Genomic DNA, 26,159 nt, shown 5'->3' with positions numbered 1-26,159 from the left:
AATCAGATCAACATCATATTTGGTCAGTCTAATCTAAAGGCCTTTGAGACGTTAAATTGCGAAGATCTAGAGTTTTCACTGAAGGGCGTGTCCATGGTGGCCTAGCAAAGTTCGATGTTTCGCAATGAAACAAGAAGATGTTGTAACTCAGGCATACAATGTCTGATCTGCCCCAAACTTCACATGTTTTATTAGAGTCCTGACCTGAAGACATTTATATGACAATATTCAGTTACAGTCATAGCGCCACCTGGGGGCAACAGGAAATGACATGTTTTACACTGTGATCAACTCATAGAGATTAAACCAGAAGCACATAATATATGGCCAGTCTAATCTTAAGGCCTTTGAGATGTTAAATATCAAAGATCTTGAGTTTACGCTGAAGGGCGTGTCTGTGGTGGCCTGACAAAGTCTGATGTTTCGCCATGAAAGAGGAAGCTGTTGTAACTCAGGCATGCTATGTCCGATCTGCTCCAAACTTTACATGTGTGATAAGAGTCCTAGCCTTAAGACGTCTATATGATAATATTCAGTTAGTCATAGCGCCACCTGCTGGCAACAGGAAGTGGCATGCTTTATACTGTAATTCACTACCAGATTCACATTTCATCATGCCACGAAGTACCAGACATGCTAAAAAACACGTTAAATCATGCAACACTTGGCTGAGTGCTAATGTATGCGATTAACGCCATGAAAGAAACAGGAAGTTGTTGTAACTCAGGCATACAATGTCCGATCTGCTTCAAACTTCACGTGTTCAATGATAGTCCTGGCCTGAAGACATCAACATGGCAAAATTCAGTTACGGTAAAAGCGCCACCTGTTGGCCGCAGGAAGTGTGGCATTTCGAAATGACTTTGGCATAATTCTCCTGTATTAACTCACTTAAATGCATGACGCCCACTGTTCGCTGTTTTCCTGAGGCCAACGGGTGGCGGTGAGCCCGGGTGCGAGGGCCCTCTCAACGCTGCTTGCAGCTTTAATTATTTTTGTTTTGCTTTTGCACATAAAAAGTATTCTTGTCGCTTCATAAAATTAAGTTTAAACCACTGTAGTCACGTCGACGGTTTTAACGATGTCTTCCCAGACAGCAACATAGTGTGGCCCAGATCTGGCCCACATCTGGTACATGTGGATTACACGCGGACCAGATGTGGGCCGGATCTGTCCCTAAACTATGTTGAAGTCAGAGTTTAGTACCTTTCTTGACCACAAAAGGTGCAATGTCGTTGCTGTCTATGTGTGGATCAGATACCCTCGGATTTCATCAAAAATATCTTAATTTGTGTTCCGAAGACAAACGAAGGTCTTACGGGTTTGGGACGACATGAGGGTGAGTACTTACCCACACAGCAAAAGGACTCCGTGGCCGAGGTATCGCGGCTTCTGGAACATATCTGCGAATGGAGCCGTATCGGCGTCCACTTGTGCGCAGTGACGGATCCGCAACGAAGGCGGATCGCGGACCCGCCGTGGCTCCACGCTGCATCCGCGATTAAAACCTTACCTCTGCGGCGTGTCTGTTTGACACCCGCAAATTGATACAACCGTTACAGTAAAGGCGTGTGCGCGTCTGCGTATCCAAAATGGGTCAGCTCAGGATCCGCTGATTGACAGAATTTACGGCGCCGCCCGGAGGCGGAGCTGATCCTCTGTCACGAATGTGACAGTCACGCGGGTTTGGCAACTTGAATGCAGATCTGCCTAGGAGTCTCCTGCTGTGTGGGTAATGACAGAAATTTCATTTTTGGGTGAACTAACCCTTAAATTTTAGGCAGATCTAGATTTCTGTCATGACAACTCTCGGAGTGTTTGGTATGGTAATGGATATGACAACGTAGATATTTTTGGTCTTGGCGGAATAGATCTGCTATGCTGCTGCTGCTGCTGCTTAATTGCTGCTGCTGCTGCAGAGCAAGTACGGGACTTGCTGCTGCTGTACAATATAGCGTACATGAATAACCCTAGCAGATCTATACAGGTGGAGCTGGGGAAGGTTTCTGAAGCACGCTGTGCTACTAAGCAATGCTAACTCATGTATTTAAAGATTAAGCACGCAGCTCATTGGCTACTAATACAGCAGGAACCAATCATGTGTGACCTATAGATATTGATGTGATAACTAGCGGGTGTGTTAAAAGACCTATTAGCCTGCGCCATCTAGAGTTTCATGCCAGTCTATATGTCTATATTTCTATATCTTCTATATATGTTTTTTTTTTTTCTCTAAACATTTGTTCACTTTATTCCAAAGAAAAATCAAGATAAATTTAGATGTTTTTTTTCTTTTGGAATATTGTGCACAACAGGACCAGAAAAGACTACAAATTACAAAAAAACTACAGTTCAATCCTCAGGAGAAATATTGAGCACAGCAGCAATGAACACAGCAGGAAGAGTCGGTTTTCAGTGGAAAATAAGATACAGAGCCAGACATGAGGCATGTGATAGTATATAAATACTATCTTCAATGGCTCCTTCCATCTTCAAAAGAATACTGAAGTAGACGATATATGGAGGATTCAGAATGAAGTTTCTGTTTCTTGCAGAAGATATGGAAGCATCCAGTATAACCACATTTCTCTAAAGTAAAGGCAGACTGTCAAGCATTGAGTTTTGAAGCTCGTTAATAACAGCCTTAGGTTACCTCTAATATGACAAGTAGGGCATCTTGCTAATTGCCTGCTGTGAATTTGAAACTCAATGAGTAGCAGAGATGAAATTAGAGTTGGCATTAGTGACTGCAGTTTTGTGAATGCTAGACAAAGAAAACTAAACCAACAGACCATGAATTTAGTCGACTGAGAGAATTAAAATGCTTTCCAGCACCTCACAAAAAAAAAAAAAAATTTAGAAATAAATTTTTTGTAAATTTTTATAAAGAGAATAATCACACAGATCTTTTCAATAAGACAGTTCAATGGACCATGATTGCCATGATTACAGAAAAAAAAAACATTGCAGGAAAAAAGTTGTCCATACATCTTTTTTTTCTACAGAAGAAATACATAGAGGTGTTAAATTACATAATTATTTATTAAAAAGTTAATTATAATAAATGAATCGCGTAACAATAAATAAGATAATTTTCATTCCTAATTGAAATACTTCTTCAAATAAGTAGTCAAAAAAATTATCAGTGATAAAGCAACTTCTTTTTGCTCTTAGTGTGAAGAGGTCAATTACTAGTCTTACTTTGTCATCAATGCCATTTCCCAATATCTGGATCTGAGCCTTATTTCGACTTTCTCTCTGAATTACATAACATTCAAACTCAACAGGTCTCCCCTTTCTCCCAGCAGTGCCAAATCCCACAGAAACCTATTAAAATCTTTCCCAAAAGAGATCTCTATCAGCTAAACATACAGAGAAGAGAGGGCTCTTTCAGAGCTGATTTCCCTCTGGTCAGCTCATTGATGTGCAGCTGCTCCTCAGAGAACTTCACTTTTATACGCTTTCAACAGCAATTAAAAGCCTAACGTATGTGGAAGGAGAAACAGAAGGAAGAGAAATTCTCCGCCTCACCTTCTGAAATGTCCCCTACCGCAGCACACACAAGGCTACAGGCACAAGGCAAACGTTTTTATAGTCCCCATAAGGAAAGCATCAGGTTCAATGCTCTCGAAATCTAATCACCTCCCTCGATGATCTTTCCTGCTGCTAGCCAGGAGAAGTCCTTGAACCGGAAAGCTCACAAGGATTCTGTGCCGATATCACAGAGCGGCCCTTCAATTATCGTGTGGAACTTTGCTTGTCCAACATGCTGCCGCTCACTGTTCATTATGACTGGCAGAACGCAGGAGGTAGAATGGCTGAAACAGAATCAGATTTGGTCACCAATGAGGCTTGAAGGGATCACAGCACGTGTTTAATGAAGGAAATACTGACTGACAGGGTTGTTCAACCCCGAGATTGCCAATACAATGACACAACGGTGATTCAAAAGGATAGTTCACTCAAAACTTTCACCCAATTCTTTTACTCACCCTCAAACCATTACAAACCCAACAATGTAAGTGAACAGTAACCAGCTGTCAAACTCCAAAAATGACAAAAAAAGGTCCATAAAAGTAGAGAAAATTAATTATTCTTTGAAATGTATTTATAATATTATAATATATGCACATATTCAAATAAAATGCATCAGAAATGGTTATGACATATGCAAAACTAAATGCCTTTGGCATCACTGATGTCAATTATGGCATGACACATCTTGACGTGACATATATGAATAAACATTATCTTTCAAAAGTTCAGCAAGCATGCATTAAACATTTGAAATAGTGTACATGAATGAGAATGATAAAGTTCCGGCAAAGATTTTTTTTGTGAATAACAGACTTGTTAACAATTTGTTGCTAATACAAAGCCAAAACATGGTAAAGAAAACGTGGAATATGTTTGCACTACTTTTATTTTACCTTTAGTCATTTTTGGAATTTGACATTCCCTGGTCACCATTCACTTTGGAATGACATGAGGGTGAATAAATGATTTTGGAGTGAAATTTCACAAATATCACATTGACACATTTCACGATTGTGAAATATGGTGGAATGTGTTTACACGCCAAATCAAAAACATACAGCAAGCACTTAAAACTGTGCAGAACTTAAAACTGTGCAGAATTCAAGGATAAATGCTTCAGGCCCATGCAAGTCAAAAGAAAAAAACGATCAGTAAGATACAGCAATGCCTCTATTCCCAGGAGAAGTTCAGGATGGCCCCCAAGATACAGATATTCTTTTACAGGTGCACTATTGATAGCCTCCTGTCCAGTAATATTACTGTCTACTGTGTGAGCTGGACCACACAGGAACTGCACGAGGTGTTATGGTTTGACTCTGAATGCACCACCGAGGGTGCACTGCCCAACCTGCAGGATAACCACAACATGTGGAGCGAGACTAAGGCCAACAAAATCATTACGGATCCCTGCCATCCAAACAGTAGCCTCTTCTCATTGCTGCAGTCAGAAAAAGCCTAGCAAAGCCTTAGGGTCAATACTGAGAGGTTCTGGAGGAGCTCCAACACTCAAGCTATCCAGACACTTAATGAGGACTCTGCCAGGGGCCTGGAACACTAACAACACAGCAGAGACCTTTATCTCGCACATATACACTTTATCACACACACACGTTTGTTTTTGTGAATTGTGGGGACATTCCATAGGCGTTATGGTTTTTATACTGTACAAACCACATTTTCTATCAACCTACACTACCCCTACCCCTACCCCTAAACCTACCCATCACAGAAAACTGTGCACATTTTTGCTTTCTCATAAAAACTCATTCTGTATGATTTATAAGCCTTTTGAAAAATGACACTGCATCACATACAGGAATGCTACTGTAATGGAAATCACAACATGGGCCCAGGAATACTTCCAGAAAACATTTGGCGCATCATAAAGAGGAAGATGCGACAAAGAAGACCTAAGACAGTTGAGCAACTAGAAGCCTATATTAGACAAGAACGGGACAACATTCCTATTCATAAACTTGAGCAACTTGTCTCCTCAGTCCCCAGACGTTTGCAGACTGTTATAAAAAGAAGAGGGGATGCCACACAGTGGTAAACATGGCCTTGTCCCAACTTTTTTGAGATGTGTTGATGCCATAAAATTTAAAATCAACTTATTTTTCCCTTAAAATTATACATTTTCTCTGTTTAAACATCTGATATGTCATCTATTTGTATTCTGAATAAAATATTGAAATTTAAAACTTCCAAATCATTGCATTCTGTTTTTATTCACACCTTTTTTGGAATCGGGTTTGTATCTGGAAATAAAGCAAAATAACTGAGAAAAATGAGAATTAGTCCCCAGATGCCATGTCCGTAATTTATAGCAAAAAATGTAGCATCGATTCGATCTCCAACAGATTCATTTAAAGAAATTATTACTCCACCACCTGCGTGACATCATTCACCAATGTCGCTGAACGACAGGTTTCGGGAACCAGTCGTGACTAGCTAGTTGATTTGTTCAACAATGCATTGTACTATGGTAGTAAAGCAGTGAGTTAAGTTGTTGTATGGGAAACACACCCCTGTTTTTAATTATGATTGTGCAGATGAAGAATATAATAAATAACCCTTTATTTCTCATTTGCACACCCTCATAATTTCCACTTGCACTTTTGCATACAGGCAGAATTCACACCCCACTATTTCAACACTTATTTGCACCCTAACTACAATTTTTGTTTGTTTTTAACGTGGCACTGAGTTTATTCAGCAACCAGCCATGTGTATAACTTAAAAAAGACACAAACGGTAGGTTATGTAATGATTACAAGTGGTTCCAAAACAGCACCATACTGTTAACACCATGGTAGGCAAGAACATCTTTTCATCCAGCAGTGCAGCAGCTGGATGAGTGATCATTTATAAAACATAACTTCAGTAAAGATGAGGAATTAAAAAAGATGGGGAAAATATTTTATAGGCTAAAGTGGTAATTTAAAAAAAAAAAAAATGGAAGGCAGTTTCCACCTCTGAATAAAATTTTTCCACATCAGATTATTTTTTTTATTTTTTTTCAGCAACCTTTTCTTGGTTATTGAAAGAGTTTTCTAACACAAACCTCTTTCAGTGACCATAAATTGAATTAAAAAAAAAAAAAAAAATCTCTCCTGAGTTTGATTTTGTATAGGGCATATTCCCACTGTTTTTGGCCAATTTAGTATAACATAATAATAATAATTGTGATTTTTATTATATTAAGCTAAATAAGAAATATATTATAATATTCATTAAGTTGTACTGTAAAATAGGAAATCAAGTATTTAATTATATATATATATTTATAAAGTACTAATATTTACGTAACTTGTTTTAATAGCTTGTGGTCAGGTGTTTTCTGTAATCCACAATACCAAGATGTTCCTCTGAGATGCTAAAGCACTGTATTGAGGGCTGTACGCATGTGGATGAGCAGTGCCACTCTGCAGCACATATATTTATTTAATGAAATCACAGTCTGTGCGATTTGACAATCACATATCGCACTATCGATTTTATTTTTAAATATATTGTGCAGCCCTAATTAACTTTTTTAAATCAAAATTGAAAAATACATTCTTTGAATCAACAAAAACAATTGCTATACAAGCTATGTCAAAACCTGCTAACAACCTGGTCTAGATATAACATCTCAGTTACTGACATAACCCTCGTTACCTGATGGAGGGAATGGAGACATTGTGTCGAAATACAGACACTAGGGGTCGGCCTTGAGAGCCTCAAAACTCATCTTACATATTCAGAAAATGCCAATGGAATTGGCATGTGGAATTTGCATGCCAGGCCATGCCCCCAGACATATGGGTATATAAGGCGAGCTGGTTGCACTACATACTTCAGGTTTGTTCTGAGGAGCTGAGACAGCGTCTCAACCCCTCAGAGGCAGATCAAGTTGTGGCAGGAGAGACAAAACCTTACAACTTGGACTGCGTTAGGAACCATGGCGGTGCAAATGCGGTCAAGCCCCTGCATGCCAACAGCAAGTGCAACTATGCTAACTCGAGCCCTACCAATGCCCAGGGTAATGATCTCAAGTCTCCCAATCAAGGGAACCAACTCACCTCTTCTAGGGAAAGTCACTGAAGCCTCAAGTTTTTTGTTTTTACACCGAGTACACCTGGTTGTTAATGTTGGGAAGCGTTCTCCTTCTCACTGAGAAAGAAACACTACGGAGACCACATCCTACCCGAAGGGGGAGGTTAGTATGTGGAAAATATATTCTATGGACTCACCAGAGACTACATAGGGAAAAGTCCCTATGGCGGGCTCCACCTAACGAGGGGGAGACTACTGACTTCATAGCAACTGGCGATGGAGCTGGCTCCATCCAGGGGAAAACAATGGGTTCACTGAGAGGGACAAAGAACAGTGGAAAATACATTGTATGGGGTCACTGTCAGGGAATACCATAAGAAATGGGCCTGGTAGTGAGTTCCTCTGTCAAACTTATCTTTCGCAATAGTTCTGTGGAGATAATATACACTGTATTCTCCGGGAGCGTAACCTATCGTGAGAGTGCATCGGCTGCGCGAGAGGATGCCCGGAATGTGAGTGGCCCGCAGTCACTTTAATATTATGCATCAACCCCACATGCATGACCACGGCAGAGGAAGATATATGCCCTAGGAGCCTCTGAAAATACTTCAGTGGAACCGCTGTTTTGTGCTTAAACAGTCTCAAGCAGTTCAGCACTGACTGTGCACGGTCTTGAGAAAGATGTGCTTTCATGGCGATTGAGTCCAACTCCACACCGAGAAAAGAGAGGCTCTGCACGTAGGAGAGCTTGCTCTTCTCCCAGTTGACTCAAAGTCCCAATCGTACTAGGTGCTCAAGGACCAGGTCCCTGTGTGGACACAGCAACTCAGCGAGTGAGCTAGGATTAGCCAGTTGTCAAGGTAGTTGAGTATGCCAATGCAAGGCAAGGACAACCTCTGCGACCTTCGTGAAGATGTGAGAAGGTAGGGACAGCCCGAAGGGCAGATATGCCTGACCTTCGAAGGAGAAACATAGAAACGTCTGTGCCGTGGAAGGATCATGCTTCAGGTCTATCGGACCAATCTTGATGCTGAACACATGAAAGGTTGGGTTTCTACGTGAGCATTTTGAACTGAAGCATGTACAGGGCCCGATTTGAAACTCGCAGATCTAAGATTTGTCTCAACCCACCTCCCTTCTTTGGTACGATGAAGTAAGGGCTGTAAAACCCCTTCTTCATCTCGGCCAGAGTGGCAGGCTCTATCGCATCCTTTGCCAGAAGGACAGGAGAATTCTCGCCTCGTACAGAGGTGGAAAGCACTCTACTGTACCTGGGTGGGCACCACTGTCAGATCATGTTTTTATTTTATTTGTCTGCTGGTGGGTATTATTATTTTCTGTCTTTTATTGTGATTGAACATCAACAATGAGCAAATTGCAAATAAAACATTGAGGGAGCTTTCTCTTTCACCAACTTCTGCTAGTACAAAGATCTAATGCTTAAAGTCACCATGAAATCAAAATTTACAATTCTTGTTTTTGTTTTTTTAATGGAATACTACAGTATTTATCCATGCACAAAATTATTATTTTTTTTAAATTAATGTGTCCCCGTAATCTTTAATCAAAATAACTTCCCCTCCCTGTTGCAACAACATCTCTTATATTCTCTGATAATGTGTCTACTGGCGTGAGGGTGGGACAACCTGTTACTTACAATGGATCACAGCAATAGCAAGTCAGAATGATTAAAGGATCCAATCAATTCCACATGGAACAAATCAAGTCCCCCGATATATATTTTTTATTGTTTGAGAAGCTGTTTCACTTAGATATACATCAAAATAGTGAAGAAAAGACTATTGCAACTTCCGTTTCTTATCGACTTTATTGAAGAAGTGGTGAGGAGGAAGTGGCGTAGGTTTGGTGAAGCCCATGCAGAACAGAGAGGGGAGACAGGCTGCATGACGGACATGGCGTGTAATGCATATGGCATCATCTGCCTGCTCTTCTGTCATGACACTAATGGGTGTTGACGCCAGACCATTTAAAGGTCTTCAAACCTCATACAATTCCATGGCTGTGCATTTACAGGCAGCTTATCATAACCTGACCTATAAATTATATTCAGCAGGAAAGCCACAAACCTGGGCTCATATTAAATCAAGCAAATATGACACTTCAGAGTTCCCTCAGATACTAAAAGGGGATAATCTGATAAGTCAGCCATTGAAAAACCAGTTACTGTCAACATTTGGGTGATTTAAATTCATGTGGTGAGAAACATTTATGACAGATTTAAATGTACCGTTGCTTTGATACTGGCACTCAAGCGAAAGACATTAGCGCAAACACCTGACGCATGAAACCAAATGTATAAACACTCTCGTCACCTTCACAGGTGACTTCCAGTCAGCACATTCATGTGTGTAGGAAAACTGCCGCCTGGTCTTTGGAGATGATTTTTTTATTTCCCAGTGTGCTTTGCCGTTTTAGCTGAGGCAATTAGATACGTGTTGAGATTGCAGGTAGTCAGCTCATGCAGATGGTCCACAGCTCCATTTCATAACAGCCACCTCAAGATTAGAGATGACAGAAGAATAAAGAACTTGAAAAAGAGACTCTACTCAGCACAAACTCTCCCTCTTCAATCATAATTGTAAAATAAATGAACCTTTAAGTGTGCTTTTTGTCTAATAAATTCAGTCCTTTTTGTTCTAGAAATGAACCTGTCAATCATGTCAAATACAATCTTTTATATTGATCTATCAATCAAGTAGTCGACAGCAATACCTGTGAAATTGCGTGATTTTTGTTACCAAAAACTAATATGTGACTCAACTTCTTTATCTACAAAGAATTATTATATTATTATAATAATAATCAATCATAAAATAATAAATTAATAATTATTATTTATTATTTAAAAATAAAATTATATATTACTATATATAGTATTATATATTTCATAAATTAAACTATTATATTAAATACTAACAAAATAAATACAATGTATTCTAGCCTTAATAATTTCTCTTAATAACATAGCTTCTGTAACGGTGCATGGCTGTATCAAGGAAGCGAACGATGGAGTAGTAAAATGAAACAGTCTTTTAATAATCAAGAAGAACATGCAGGGGAATTAGAATTAGCTGTAGTGCAGTTGCGCGTGAGTTCACAGCTTCGCACCAGTTGGCTGTGTAGTCACTGTCTGAAGATGTTGGCAGAAGCGAGTGGCTGTTTTGTAGAATGGAAATAATCCAGTTACTTCACTTTGACACAGGTAGACAAGAACATTACGGTAAAATGTAAGCTATGTACTAGAGAGAAAAAACAATCGGGATAGGACTCGGGTAGAAATCATGTTCATGGATACGATTGATAATGTTACTGTAGTATGAAGCAGAGCAGGACCGAGTGTTGTGGGAGCTGAACGAGGCCGCTGGAGCAATTGCGCAACACACGCCTCACGAGCAGCAGAACTTTTATTATGTCACAGTGGCCAGCACTGCTTCCATTTTTCCGGACATGAATATGAGGTAACGCAGCTCTGTTTATCATATTAGATACATTTGAGAGTGTTGAAAATGATGTTATAACGTTACTCTGTAAGTTTGTTCGGTGGCTGCTGTGAGACACTTGTTGCACACTGCAGTAAGATAGATCGATTTTAGAATATCATATTAAATGCTGTATGGCTTGTGTTAATAAATGGCATGGAATTAATTTTAAAACGTATTGTATGATGGAGAAAATGCTGTATTACTGTTACTAAAAATAAAGCAGCATCTGAGTATGCTATGTTAGCTACTAGGCATGGTAAAGCATGGTACAAAAAATCAAGAAAATTAGATCTAAACAATAAGATTAAACATGTTGAGTTATATAACAATAATTATTTTCTGCCTATAAATATATCAAAACAAAATTATCAAAAACATTTTGGAATGGATTGGAATTGGAAACATCTGGGATATTGTTAGTACTCAAGTGAACAAAATATATGTGGCCTAGTGGTTTTTGAATATTTTACTGCAAAATTCTTACTTACTGCACCTTTAAATTACTTATAATGAAATAAGATTTTGGTCATGTCAATCCCAATCCCAATAATATCCCTATAATAACTCTTTTTAACTTCAAGCATGTCATATACTTTATTTTCTCATTCATGCATGTTTTTATTACCCTAAATGTGTCAGTAAATTTAAGCAGCCCTGCACTGCGTGGATATATTTTCATACAGCAATATTCACTACCGTGTTTACAGCAAAATCTTTATTGATACAACCTTTATATCTTCATCATCACAATACATATCGTCATACCACCCAACCCTATTTGGTACATATCATTTTTTTTATCTGCTTAGATTAACTTAAACCCAAATGACTGTGTTTGCTTTAAAGGGATAGTCCACCCAAAAATGAAAACACAAAAGATGATTTTTGAAGAATGTTGGTAACTAAAAAATGTTCTTTCCCATTGACTCTGATTCTTTCATACAATGGAAGTCAACAGGAACGAAACTGTTTGGTATCCAACATTCTTTAAAATATTTGTGTTCCGCATAAAAAACAAATGCATACATGTTTGAAATGACATGAGGCTGAGTAAATGATGACGATGAGATTTTTCATTTATGGGTGGACTCTTTAATACTTCACCAAGATGGCCATTTTCATCTAGGAGGACTAAAATATCTGGAGAAACCTATCCGTTTGCATTCCATCAGAACTATTTCAGTAGAAAAGATGGCTTACCAGGCATAGCGTGGACCAGGTCTCCACACAGGACCATGAAGCGAGGTCTGGGCTGTAGTTTGTTGATGGCCTGGATTGCCTGCTTTGTGAGCTGGACCTCCTCAGTCCATTCATCACCTCCTGAATCACAGTCACCAATCCTCCATGCCTTCATCAGGCCCAGCTGAGGGTCTGCAGCCTGGATGAAATAAAAAGGCCCGCTCCACTCCTTCTGTTCATCTGGGAAGGATAAGAAAAAAAACCTGAAACTGACAAACTATCTACAGTAAAAATCTAAATTATTAACGGTCTGTTTGTGTATAATGCATACACTGCTTTACATAATTAAACATTACATAAGATGCTTACTATCAAACCGTTTTAAAGCATTTATAAAAATCGTTATCTCAAGTGAGTCTTCTAAGCGCACAGCACTAACACCTGGATTGTGTGTAAATGTTCCTCTTGCTTGTCGTATAGAAACTTCAGTTGTATATAACACCTTCACAGCAGCTCTTGTGTTATAAGAAAACAAAAAAAGTCAATTTTCACACCTCAGGGTGTACAGCACAAATACAGCTCGGAATCAGTTCTTACCCATGTTTCTTTGAGAAACTTCCAGCATTAAAACTTGGTCAAAAAAATATATAAATGAATAGGATACCCCTGCTGGGAACATCATACAAGTCTTGTCTTTGCTTTTCTCTATACTCACTTACGCCAAGTTTATGAAGAGATTTTTGACAGAGCAGCAAGCCTCAAGAGCTAAAAGAAAAATAGAGAATTTCTATCTCTTCCTGATCCTAGCCGTGTAGCCAAGAAGGGGAAAGATTTGTATGATTCCAATTTATCTTTAGCTATATACTGCCAAATGAACAATGAAAGATTTAAGTCTCACAATTAATTGTGAGATGTGTGTGTGTTTGATTCAATAAAAACAACTGGCTTACAGGAGTCATTCTTTGGAGAGTTGGGCTAACACTGGTTGTGTAGAATGTTACTGATTCACTAAAAATAACTGGCTCATAACAAAGAGTCATTCATTGGGGAGTCAGACTACAGTGGTTACGCTCTATGTTGTTAATTCACTACAAAGAACCGGCCCATAAGGGTCATTTATTCAGTGGCCAGGCTACACTGGTTGCTGTGTGTGTTTTTGTTTTACTACAAGAACCAGTTCGTAAGAGCCATTCGTTTGGGAGTTGGATGGTTGTGTAGTATGCGTTTAATTCACTGCAAAGAATCAGCTCATAACAGTCATTCTTTCAGTGGCCAGGTGGGGCCTCACTGGTTGCGCTGTATGCTTTTAATTCACTACAAGAACCAGTTCATAAGAGTCATTCTTTTGGGAGTTGGACAAAACTGGTTGTATTGTATGTTTTTGATTCACTAAAAAGAATTGGCTCATAAGAGTCATTTGTTTAGCCACTGGACTACATGTTGTAGATTTGATAGCAGTGTTGCAGTGCCTTTTAATAAGTAAATAGGAAACTCTGTCAGCATATTTCAGTACGCTATTCCATCTCCACTGCAGAAGAATGCATGTGCCAGAAAAGTTGACGGAATTCTGAATAAGAATCGGTTGTCAATTCCAAACCTATTTTGTCACTAAAAGCTATGTTAAAATAACTTTTTTTGTTTTCGAATGAGTTACATTTTAATTAGTAATGCAGCATGAAGTTTCAACACAAATCCCTTTTGACCGACCAAGCTGTTTCAATCCAGTCGTTTTGCCTTTCTAACAAGATGAAGTGTTTGCTCTGCTCCAAGCATCACTTTGGGAAAGCACAAAACCTGGTTAAAATAAATAAAAACACATGATATCTGACCAACTCAAAAAGCATTTAAAATGTACCATCTGCTGCCTGGAATCTTGTTTGTTGTCTAACTCTTTCATGTACAGTCCCCAGAGACTGGAAACTATTTTCAGGCAACTTTAAACAACATGAATTGAGAGGAGCAGACAAAGCTCCCATGACAGCCGATAAGCACAAGCCTCTTTCAGCAAACATAAATCAGAGGGATATCTCAGATGACTCCCAGAGCTTTCAAATACTGCTAACCTAATCATAAGTCAAGATAAAAGCCTCCTGTGATAAAGCATTAAAATATCAACTCAACACACAGCATCCACCAGCAGTCACTGCTGTAGGTTTTTCACATTAAAAAAAGGAAAAAAGTTGCAGATGTCAACACTGCCAGTGCAAAGCAAAAAATAAGCAAGAAATTAGTCTGAGATGAAGATTTCAGACTGGATTTACATAAACAGTGAAGCAGAGAAACCACACAGGGACACAAAACACTTACTGAAAAACACCAAAACCAAAGGTTAAAGTCTGCATGAAATGAACATTTCAAATCTATTTTCTAAATACATTTTACTGATATTATTGTGAAGGCAAACGATTCACCTAAGCATCTATGTTCCATTGTTTTGTTTTTATTTGGCCTCTTCATTTTAATCAAAATGTCAACATGCCATATTTTTTCCCTAGTACTGTACAGTACTGTACGTCACAAAATGGAAAAAAGATCCGTTGCTACATCTGTTACATCGCAACTTTAGGTTAAAGGGGGAATTCCCCACTGGCAAGATTGGTGAAACTGCTATGAGATCAGAGAAAACAGAGAAAAATGGCTGTGGCATTCCCTTTTGCTAAAAACTTCAATGCACTTTTGATTTTGGCACTACCAACATTATTAGTAGCAATAGATTGCTGCAAGAATTATATATTTTGGTAGGCCAAAACCCCGAAATAAGTTTTATCATTTTAGCACTTCCAGTTCCATCGTCAAAATCAGTGGGGTTTTTTGTATGAGTTTTTGATTAAATGCCTGAAATAAGGTCTGTGGATAACACAAGGTCAAGATATTTTCATGATATATTTTGGTCACAGTGTTTTTGCCAAGTAAGACATGTTCCTTGATCAACATATTTTGTTGATCCTGGAACAACATTCCAGTCTGAAAATTTAGTCTTAACCCTATTCCTACTCCTAAACCTAATCCTACCCATAACTTATCCCTAAAATCAGAGGGGAAAGATGAATAACATTGATGTAGAAGCACTTAACCCTGGTTGCAAGACTAAGCTTGACATAAATAGTAAACTTGTCCCTCAAATCTGATTGGTTGATTGGACTGTTGATCCAGGATCAACAAAGATGTTGATCCAGGAACATGTCGTACTTGGCAAAATCACGGTGACCGTATAGGTCATGACATATAATAAATCAGTAATACCCTCTTGTGATTTTTTTAAGCGTTTTACTTGTATTGATAAAAAGTAAATAACAGTTGCTAATAAGTGGCCTAATGGTACTACAGAGGTTAAACATCATTGTGTTTATTGTGCTCTCGCAAATTATAGCTACTAACTCAAATTTTAAGGGAAAATGTTTTTAAATAAAGACTGAAAAAGTTGTCTGTGCTTACAGGTGGTGACATTGATGTTTATAGCCTATGTTTAGCTTTTTCTTCTGCTGATTGTATTTAGGCTTCAAATTTAATAAAAGTTGTGTTCTTTTGTAAAGATCGTCATGACAAACAAAACGAGAATAAATCATACACTTTTATTGGTTAAAGAGCTTATTTTCAGCAATAATCCAAAAGCCAATTGAAAAATTTGTAGAGGGAACCAGGGTGATGCTAACTTCTGGGTTAGCTCACAAAAATACGTTGCCATTGCAGCTCTCTATACAAAGCAAGCTGGTTGAAAATCAGAGGATTTATCCGTTTAAGCAGTCATGTGAGGTTATTGTTCTGATATGGAGAAACTATGTTAAATGTATATACTTAGTTTAATATCAAAGGTAGTTTGTCCTTGCAAACTATGCACAGTGATGAAAATCTATCATCACTTGACTGAAGTACAGCACTTCTTCTGTTATTTCAATTGTTGATTTTAGGTTACCATTTGGTCACCAAATTAAATCTCAGTCCTAAAGCAAAACCAGATAATCACTGATTTAGCCCATTTTAACCCACTTGCCCTAATAGCATTTAGATCATGCTTAGCGTGACTTCAGTTTGATTGGGACACTTTTTACAGGTCATCTCAATAGCAAAAAGTGTCCCAATCACCTGTCGTGTGACATGATACAGTTTCTAACTAAACTGACCTGTAACTATCTACGCCACATTTCCAGGGTGGTTTGTTATTAGTGACAGAATACTTACTGAAAGCTCTGTTAGTCGTACTAAATAAGAGGTAGTGTGCTTGTTAAAGACACCCCGGTCAACGACTGCACAAAGTATTATAAACTTTAATTGCAGTGTTTATAAGATATATGAAAAAACAGAAACCAAAACATACTGTCATAATAAAAGTTTAACAGGATTATCTATAATGTAAATCGATGTTAGCTAGCCTCAGCTAACCGTACCTTCTGTCAGCCCCTTATAACTCCGATCCTTCGCCCTCAGAAAGACACTTTCGTTCCCTGCCATTGAAACGCACTATAGTGTTCAACAATAAACTGTTCAGTCGCGGAGTTTTGTTTTTTCTGCTAAGTAACAAAATGGTGGCGTTTGTTGCTAAACCTGATAAAAGCATTAGTCACTTAATACAGTACGTTCTTCAATCGATGCGTTTGGGATGTATTAGCAATGTCTGAGAATGTTCGGATTCCAGAAAACCACCATATGACTAGAACCGAATCGAAGATCAGCTCCCTAATGCGGTCTGGATATATATATATATATATATATATATATATATATATATATATATATATATATATATATATATATATATATATATATATATATATAATGATACAACTTTTAAATAGACTAACCGCAAAAAAATAACTTAAAAGTTCACGTATAAACAAACGTGAGGATATTGACTTAACTAAATCAAAAATCTTGGTTTATTTCTAAGCATCCTTTGTAATTCTTTACAATAAGCCTATAACTCGGTGGAATTTTAAATCAGATTAAAGTTTGAGATAAATGTGAGATTCGATGATGACACTTTATGGTTGCTTAACAGTCTAATTCATGTAGGCCTAATGCATATGTTTCTTTCTTTTTTGCGCATACACAAACACAATATGCATCATAAAGTATAAATATGTTCATAGGCCTATCCTTAATATATAAAGTTGAATTGTTTTCTCACATAATTCTAAATAGTATACGTTATGCTATCTACAAGTGACTTGCTATAGGTACTGTGGTTAAAGTGATATTGAGCCATAAATTAAACTTGTCATAATTTAGCCTACTCACCCTCATCTCACCCTCCAAATCTGAATGACTTAAAAAACGATGCCTGTGCAACTCTTTTCCAATGGAAGTGGATGGGGATCGGGGGTACAAAACTAGCTAAATAAATAAAATTACAAGTTTGGGATCGCTCCCAGTTCTACCATGAGGTTACAAAATAAGCCCTTATTACTTAAGTTTTTCATAACGACTACTTATAGCCTAGAAAAACTTTTACTTTGACGAACTGCGCAAGTATCCTTTCGCTGTCCAAACGCATGAAGTAGCCTATCTCGTCTCACCAAGCTCATTTTTGTTCATTGAACGAACAGAAATTAATTAGTATCGTGCACACTTAAATTAGACGATGTTATACGATAGAGGCACTGTGCTGGAGACGCAACTCGAAAAGGAGTGGCGCAGACCCACGCATTGCGCAAAGAAACCACAAACCAGTAACATTTTCTTCTCGTACAGTCAAGCTGCACGTGATGGAGTTGGTTTGCGAACTGCACGCTACATGTTGCGATTTGTTTTTTTTTTAAGGTAGGTTATTATTTTACGCACCTGAGAATATAGGCCTATTCATTTGCAAGTTGCATTTAGTAATATAATAAGTCAAACGCCAACTTTTCACTGTGATTCTTTAATACATGGACACTTTTTGTTGTCCGATCCCTCCCATGTCTCCTCCTTCCCTTTACGCACTGTCTCTCCCACTCTCAGCGCGCGCGCTCCACAGTTCTGCCTCAGCTCTCCTGTCATCATCACAAACAAAGACAGCCTTCAGGGTAGTCGGCGCAGTGCTTTCAGGGAGCTAAAAGTACTTGAGAATCAGCAGAACACTTGGTATTGAGATCAACAGCTGTCAGAGTGGACTTTAGAAAAATCTGCGGTCTTAATTTACCCCTTTGAAAATGCAAACCTCTCCGAATGGCTTTGTTCACTCGTGTGGATTTATGCCCTGCTGTCAGTGGTAGTACCAGGTCGTTTCTCTGTCTCAGTTTGTTCTTCCAAGGAAGCCTTCAGGAGACTACAGGATGAAATGGACAGTCTTGCTGTTAGAATACTTTTTGGTCAAAGTTCTGGTGCTGCTGTGCAGCGCGGACGGGGAAGCGCAGCAGCAACAGCTCGAGGGCTTTATAATGCTCTCAGGTTCCAATGGGTCCCGGGATGAGGAGAGCGTTTCTGAACCTCCACACACTGAGGACAAATGTCGGGGTTACTATGATGTCATGGGACAGTGGGACCCGCCGTTCGTTTGCCAAACAGGCAATTATTTATATTGTTGCGGCACTTGTGGCTTCCGATTTTGCTGCGCTTATAAAAACTCTCGACTGGATCAGAGCACATGTAAAAATTACGACACACCAGTATGGTTAACAGGACAGACACCATATAAGAAAACCATAGACCCTAGACACGATCCAACCAAGGATAAAACAAACTTGATTGTATATATAATATGTGGAGTAGTGGCAATCATGGCACTGGTCGGGATATTTACCAAACTTGGACTAGAAAAGGCTCACAGACCTCACAGAGAGAGCATGTCTCGGTAAGTAACTGATAGTTTTTTTTTTTCTTTTAATGTAGTTACAGTGTTTATGGTAAATGCTTTGCAGTTGTGCTAGTCTGCTCTGCTTTTAATGTTTTTCCTCATTCCTCAATGTAAACAGTGCTAGCTAGACCGATGTCTTTGACTTTCCGACGCATCTCGCTGCTTTCTCAGAGTGTGGTGACATGAGCGTTACATTTTTAAGACGCCTTGTCAAGTTAAGAGAAGTTCTAAACTTCTCTTTTAAAAAATCTGTTTTCATCTCTCTGTTCTTGAAGGCAAATACGCTCCGGTGCGAGTGATTGATAGGAATCATTCACACACCGTGCGTTCAAAAACAACTAGACATAGCTACTGTAACTGAATGAAGCATTTCGCAGCTGGCCATATTTTATATTTGTTTTTGGCCATAATTTTGATGTGATAGTGTACGGAAAGCAAAGTGAGAGAAAGAGGGAAGCGTGAAACACTGAAAAAATAGCACCGCAACAGTGAAAGATGTACACTGACCAACAATTAAAAGCAAATAAAAACACTCTGTGTGTAAATTGCGTCTTAGACTGAAAATTGTTTACTTCATCCAAAGAATGGGTAAAAATAAATCTCCAGGCAAAGAATTTCCTCACTAACCCAATCTTCTGTGGCTTTTGAGCCAAACGTGTTGGTTGTCATAGCTCTCCATTTACTGTTGTGCCTATCCTGCCCATGCATATTCATGCCTAATTAGAGCAAAAACAATCCTGTGAATCTTCATTATGGTTTCTAAATTCACGAATTTGTGTTATGCAAGCTCTCTTTTAAAGGCTTTCTTGAATCACAGATCTCAAGAGATCCACATGAAAGCATGGTTAGCTTGCACATGTAAACCAAGAGAACTGTACAAACCATTTTAGGTATTACATCATATTGCATAACGCCTGCTTGTCAGTTTTTTTACCCTTTAGTTACTCAGCTTGAATGGTGGAGGTGTAAATCTCTTGTTTCTACTGGTATAGTGGGTCAAAACCTCTGATGAGAGCTGCACAGCCCACAGTGTGCAGGTTGCTGAAAGAGCGGCTCCCAGAAAAACCAGCTCTCTTTAAATCAGCACTCTGGACAGCGGCTGCAATAGCACTGAATGAATAGATGTCAGTCCTCTGACATTATATCGCTGTATGCCGTTCAGCTGCGCTCTGATATCTAAATAAAGTCTGATTACACAATGCAAAGGCAATTCAATGCAAAACTAAGCTAACAACTTGCTTGTTCTTCAACAGAGCCGTTGCAAGCGTCATGCAAGGCGCCCGTCAGGGTCAGCACGAGGAGGCCATCGGAATGCACACACAGCATTATGACACTGTGCAGGCGAGAGCAAACAACATGCGTAAGTTTATTGTAGCCTTCTTCCCCTCTTTTCCCACGAGCTCAGCATAAACTATGCACTACATTTATGCTCTAAAACAGTCTAAAAGCATGGTTTCTCCTGGCTCGAGTGCTCAATATACAGTACCATACCTGCAATATAATGCATTTGTGTACTGAATTACATATAAATGATATATAACATATATAACGCATATTAAGTATTCAAAGTTTTGCTTGTGGTGCAAAACTTTGTTGGTTCTGCACCACTTTTTGATTTTCTTATTCTATGCTTAGCAGAGAAATGTGTATAGAGAAAAGGAGATGCTGAGAGCACAATGCTGTTGTGAAATAAGCCTATTTATTGCCACTACCGTGGGCTGCCGCCACAGTTGTGTGCACTGTATTGTTTAACGCCAGGATCAAATGAATGGCTCTATCATAAATGTTTAAACTCTTATTTGTTGTGATTCTGGAGTGATTACATCACCCACTCTGTGGTTATCTACTCCCTAAATATATCTGTGTTGAAATAACATAAAATAGAGTGAGAATATCAAACCCCCCCTATGAGGGATCCATTTTGGTTGACACTAAGGAAGTGAGTCAGTAGCTAGAAATTTCCCTTTCATCTAATTGCAAAGATAATGTCAGTCTTTTTTCACTGCCATGAATCTTTCTTCACTCTTTCTTCTACATCATGGTATTTTTTGTAACAAAGACTAAGAGCAATAATATATAGAAATAATGGTTCTAAGAGCACTCGATTTGTGGGATTTTTGGGGGGTTTAGCAGTAGCACAACCTTTTTTGGTGCTAAATAAAACTCTTTTTTTAAGGGTGCATAAAGAATCAAGCTTTATACAGAACCTCAGTGGTGCTGTGAAAGAGCCTTTTCATATGAGTCTGGAGGGGTTTTTGCTTTATTTTTTATTTATCCACCTGCACTGCACCTGCACCGACTCTTTAATGGTTTAAAATAATAAAAAGACACATTCAAAAAGACAAAAAAATAGTAACACAATAAGAAACATTTTAGCAGTATGTGCATGATGTTTCTTGTTCACATGCAGACAACCATTACATATGGAAAGTCCTACCAAATAATGTACAAGCTTTATTTACAGATTTTGGTAACACTTTATTTTACAGTGTCCTCGTTACACATGTTACATGTAGTTACTGTAGCAATAACTATAAATTATGCAGAATTACAGGCAACTAACCCTAAATCAACCCTTATTCCTAACCCTACTTAAATGTATTATTACGGTGTAACACGGACACCTTAAAATAAAATGTAACCCAGATTTTTACCTTGAAATCAGTATAATGTTAGTTCTGTCATCTATTAGACAAAAAAGTAATTCAAAGAGTCGTTTTGACTCACATCTTATGCAAAGATCATGATCATTATTCTTGCACTACTGGCTTTTAATCCATAAACCTGAGTATAATTATGTGGATTGCTTTTAACCTCTGACCCAAGCGATTTAATATACCGTCCTCCGGGTTACTCCGTATGAGATAATGATTTGAACCGAAATCAAGAGAACAGACACCATAAAAGCAAGTAATTCCAGTGATTATGTAGAGAATTACTTGGACCCGAATATCAGAGTTTTCTGAATTCTCGGGTTGAGCAGATCATAATATCTTGTAATTAAAACATAAAGATATGTTTTAAAGCTTAAAGATACTTTAAAGATGGTTGTTTGAATTAATTATCAAAGAGTGTAGATAAGAATAAAGGCTAAGGCTACTGATAAAAGTTTCTGATGCTGAATGCCAACAGACCGTAACCGATTTTGTAACAAACCTTGCTTTTTGTGTCACAATGGAAGTTCATATGATACTGTTTCTTTCAACATGAGACAACCAAAGACTCTGTATATGCTGGAGGTTAACTGATGTTATTATTTCAGTATGTAAAGCTAGTTAGATTAAAGACTGGATTCCCCCTTCAAAACTCTAGCCCCCGGTTTCACAGACAAAACTTAAAGGGATAGTTCACCCAAAAATGAAAATGTGATGTTTATCTGCTTACCCCCAGTGCATCCAAGATGTAGGTGACTTTTTTTCTTCAGTCGAACGCAAATTATGATTTTTAACTGCAACCGCTGCCGTCTGTCATTCAAATAATAGCAGTAGATGGGAACTTCAACTATAACAGTAAATAAAACTTGCTTAGACAAATCAAAATTAAAACCTGCGGCTTGTGACGACACATTAATGTCCTAAGACACGAAACGATCGGTTTGTGCGAGAAACCGAACATTATTTATATAATTTTTACCTCTAATACACCACTATGTCCAACTTCGTTCAGCTTCCTGTTAGTGAGGTCAAAAAACGCGTTGTGATGACGGAAGTGATGTCTCGCCCATATACTTCAATGAGTGCGAGACATCACTTCCGTTGTCAGAGCGCGATCAGACCTCACTAACCGGAAGCTGAACGAAGTTGGACATAGTGGTGTATTAGAGGTAAAAAATTATATAAATACTGTTCAGTTTCTCGCACAAACCGATCGTTTTGTGTCTTAGGACATCAATGTGCCGTCAGGAGCTGCAGGGTTTAATTTGGATTTGTCTATGGAAGTTTTTTCAACTCTTATTGTTCAAGTTCCCAATCACTGCTATTATTTGACTGACAGACGGCAGCGGTTGCAGTTAGAAATCATAATTTGCGTTCGACTGAAGAAAAAAAGTCCTCTACATCTTGGATGCACTGGGGGTAAGCAGATAAACATCAAATTTTCATTTTTGGGTGAACTATCCCTTTAAGCCTAGTCCCAGACTAAAATGCATGTTTGAGCTGTTATAACTGAAAGCAGCTTGCACTGACGCATCTTGAAATAAGTCAGTGCCATTGTTTTGTCTCAAGATGCACAATATGAATGTTTTTTTTATAAAAACTATAAAAAACTTAAATGTCCTAATTGACCCTTCGCCGGGAGTTTGACTGACAAGCGATCTAACCAATCATAACGCCGAATCCGCCATTTTGTCAGACAAAGCAGTCAGGTGTTAGAAGATTAACCTCGGTGGACTTGAACTTGGTGTGTATTTACGTCTTTCCGCGTATGAAACAACATTCCTTCTCATGTTCATTCATGTTTATTTGATGCTATAAATTAAATAGTAGGAAGAGATTATTGGTTCATGAGCCACTTGAGCTGAGGCACTACAAGAGCCACAAAACGGTTTTTATTGTTTGAATTTCTTAAAAAATGACACAATTTGAAAGCTGGGACTTTATTTATTATCATAAGTAACCTGCTCTGTCTTGTCTGTCGATGTGTTGTCAGTATCCTCCGGGATGTATTTTTCACTGCGTGTGGCGTGACAGCGCGATGGCTTGTTGGACAAAGCAACAGTAACTAAGGAGGGCGGGTCTTTCCGAAGGGTCAGTTGAACTAAGACCTAATCCTGGCTTAATCCAAGCTCTGTCTGTGAAACCAGGCCTCAATGTGTAAATGAGAAAGTTTTAAAGATTTAAGGTCATACAACATGAAAATCATATTCGCTCATGCTCATATGGACTTACATTGAAATTGTTTTTTTTGTTTTTTTTTCACATAAACCGATCAAGCACTATTTTGGGCATTCTCATCTCTTCATATTCCTCCTCTGAGAAGCTGACAATCCAGATGCTCACCCACCGTGTGCTGAATGATCCTATCAAAGGGGTCTAGTTACCTCACTGAAAGTGCAAAATCACTAGACCTTTTTTTCTGAAATGATCCAGGATTCTGGAGAATATAGTATTGTGCTCCATTACCATCACAGCTTGTCATTATGAGAGTACCCGTGGCTTTAAGAAGAAAGAGAAAGAAAGAAGTATTGACTACAGAATGCTTGATTTTTGGTCATGGCATGAAATAATCAAGACTTAAACCCAGTGTGATTTCAATCATTGTACAGTAGAGGATGTTAAATTCTTCATGTCAGTGACCTGAATTAAGGAACAAAAGCATTTCCTCCCACCTTGCTGAGCAACTGAACCTTGCAGATGAATTGGAGCTTTTTCCAGTGCCACAGCTCAAACTAATTACCTTAATGGGGTTTCCCAAGAGAAACGGCAGAAGTCTATTACGCTGTATTTATTTTGAGCTATGTGCCAATGCAAACACCTGAACAAAGATCTGCTTACAAATATGCAGGTGCAGATGATACGTCTGCATGTTCTGTATGGACTTAAAGGATAAGCAAGAAATAAACCATGTCTGTTTTCCATACCAAACTCACTATAATTTAATACAAAAACTAAAAAGTGGAAAGAACAGTATGGATTTCTCACCTATTACATTCTTCATCCGTGTGATTATTCTACACGTTGGCACTACTTGCAATAAGTCCATTTACAGTGAATTGTCCTAGTTCATTCCTAGTTCAAGCATGCCTTTGTACTAGGATTCTCTCACTGCAAAAAAATCTGATGATTTGATGTCTAGAGGCATGTTAACTTTTAAGCCATCAAATAGATCTCTAACTTTTAACTTTATTCCTGCTTCATTTTCATGAAAGCCAAAGACTAATATCTAAAAATGGATTATCTTTTAGATGATAGGGCAAGTCGATTTATCATGAAGTGATATGTGCTGTCTTTGAAATGCTATTATTAAATATTGTGTGACAATGTCACTAATGCCCTTTAAAATGTTGCCACACATCCTATAGTTTTCATTTGACAAGTTCGAATTATTCTTGACACCAACAGAAGTGAACACAGCCAGTATAACTCTCTACGATCATTCAAAAACAATTCTTTATGTAATATATTACAGTAAGTCATACATTAAGAGTCATTCTTTTTCTTATATTCTCTTAAATCTATGTAACAGTACAATGTAACAGTAAGTCTTTCTGCATGTTACATTGTTACGCTAATACCGTAAGTGGCGACGTGACTGTCTTCATAAAGCCCAAAGTATACTTAAAGTGTTAGCTCACCCAAAAATTAAATTTGAAGGCCTTTAAGTACACACCCTCATGTCGTTTCAAAACCGTAAGACCTTTCATCTTCGGAACACAGATTAAGATATTTTTGATGAAATCCAAGAGGGTTTTTTTAATTCCCCATAGAAAGCAATGTAATTACTGTAATTCAAGGTCAAGAAAGGTAATAAAGACATCATTAAAATAGTCCATGTGACTACAGTGGTTCAACCTCAATGTTATGAAGCGTCAAGAATACTTTTTGTGTGCAAAAACAAAACAAAAATAATGACTTTATTCAACAATCTCTTCTCTTCCCTGTAAGTTTTTTATGCAATTGATGCAGTGAATGCTGTGCAGTGCTTCCGTATTTACCATGATAAATGCGTGTGGTGCTGATGCAGGAGCTGGCCAATACTGAACCGGTTTTAAACACGGAAACTCTGTACTGCGTCAAGTGCATTCACTGTGTCCAATTATTTTTATTTTTGCACACAAAAAGTATTCTCGTCACTTCATAACATTGAGGTTGAACCACTGTAGTCACGTGGACTATTTTAACAATATCTTTAATACCTTTCTAGACCTTGAATGGTGGTAATTATGTTGCTTTCTTTGGGGAATTAAAAAAAACCTCTTGGATTTCATCAAAAATATCTTAATTTGTGTTCCGAAGATGAAAGAAGGTCTTACGGGTTTGGAACGACATGAGGGTGAGTAATTAATGACAGAAATTTAATTTTTGGGTGAACTAACCCTTTAATTTTTAATGCATACGTAGCCTTTCAAGGTAAACTCCATTTGATACCGTGCACGAATGTAGGTGGTCAACACCATTGATATACATCAATGC

The 26,159-nt window shown here is 38.2% G+C and overlaps 2 protein-coding genes across 2 annotated transcripts in view; one reads left to right on the top strand and one right to left on the bottom strand.

Moving 5' to 3' along the window:
• The window catches only part of cpped1 (calcineurin-like phosphoesterase domain containing 1), a 36,559-nt gene extending 19,735 nt beyond the window's left edge, over nt 1-16,824 (bottom strand). The window contains exons 1-2 of the mRNA XM_067368853.1: nt 16,643-16,824; nt 12,279-12,497 (exon numbers count right to left, since the gene is read on the bottom strand). Coding sequence (XP_067224954.1) covers nt 12,279-12,497; nt 16,643-16,706 — 283 coding nt within the window. The 5' untranslated portion in view covers nt 16,707-16,824. The remainder of the gene's footprint in view (nt 1-12,278; nt 12,498-16,642) is intronic.
• Nucleotides 16,825-18,320: 1,496 nt separating this feature from the next.
• shisa9a (shisa family member 9a) overlaps nt 18,321-26,159 on the top strand; it is a 51,204-nt gene continuing 43,365 nt past the window's right edge. Inside the window, exons 1-2 of the mRNA XM_067368588.1 lie at nt 18,321-19,026; nt 20,283-20,389. Of these exons, the coding sequence (XP_067224689.1) occupies nt 18,509-19,026; nt 20,283-20,389 (625 nt within the window). The 5' untranslated portion in view covers nt 18,321-18,508. The remainder of the gene's footprint in view (nt 19,027-20,282; nt 20,390-26,159) is intronic.

The sequence above is a fragment of the Chanodichthys erythropterus genome, chromosome 19, assembly GCF_024489055.1.
Source record: "Chanodichthys erythropterus isolate Z2021 chromosome 19, ASM2448905v1, whole genome shotgun sequence".
Classification (NCBI taxonomy): domain Eukaryota; kingdom Metazoa; phylum Chordata; class Actinopteri; order Cypriniformes; family Xenocyprididae; genus Chanodichthys; species Chanodichthys erythropterus.
This window is presented reverse-complemented; position numbering and strand designations above follow the sequence as displayed.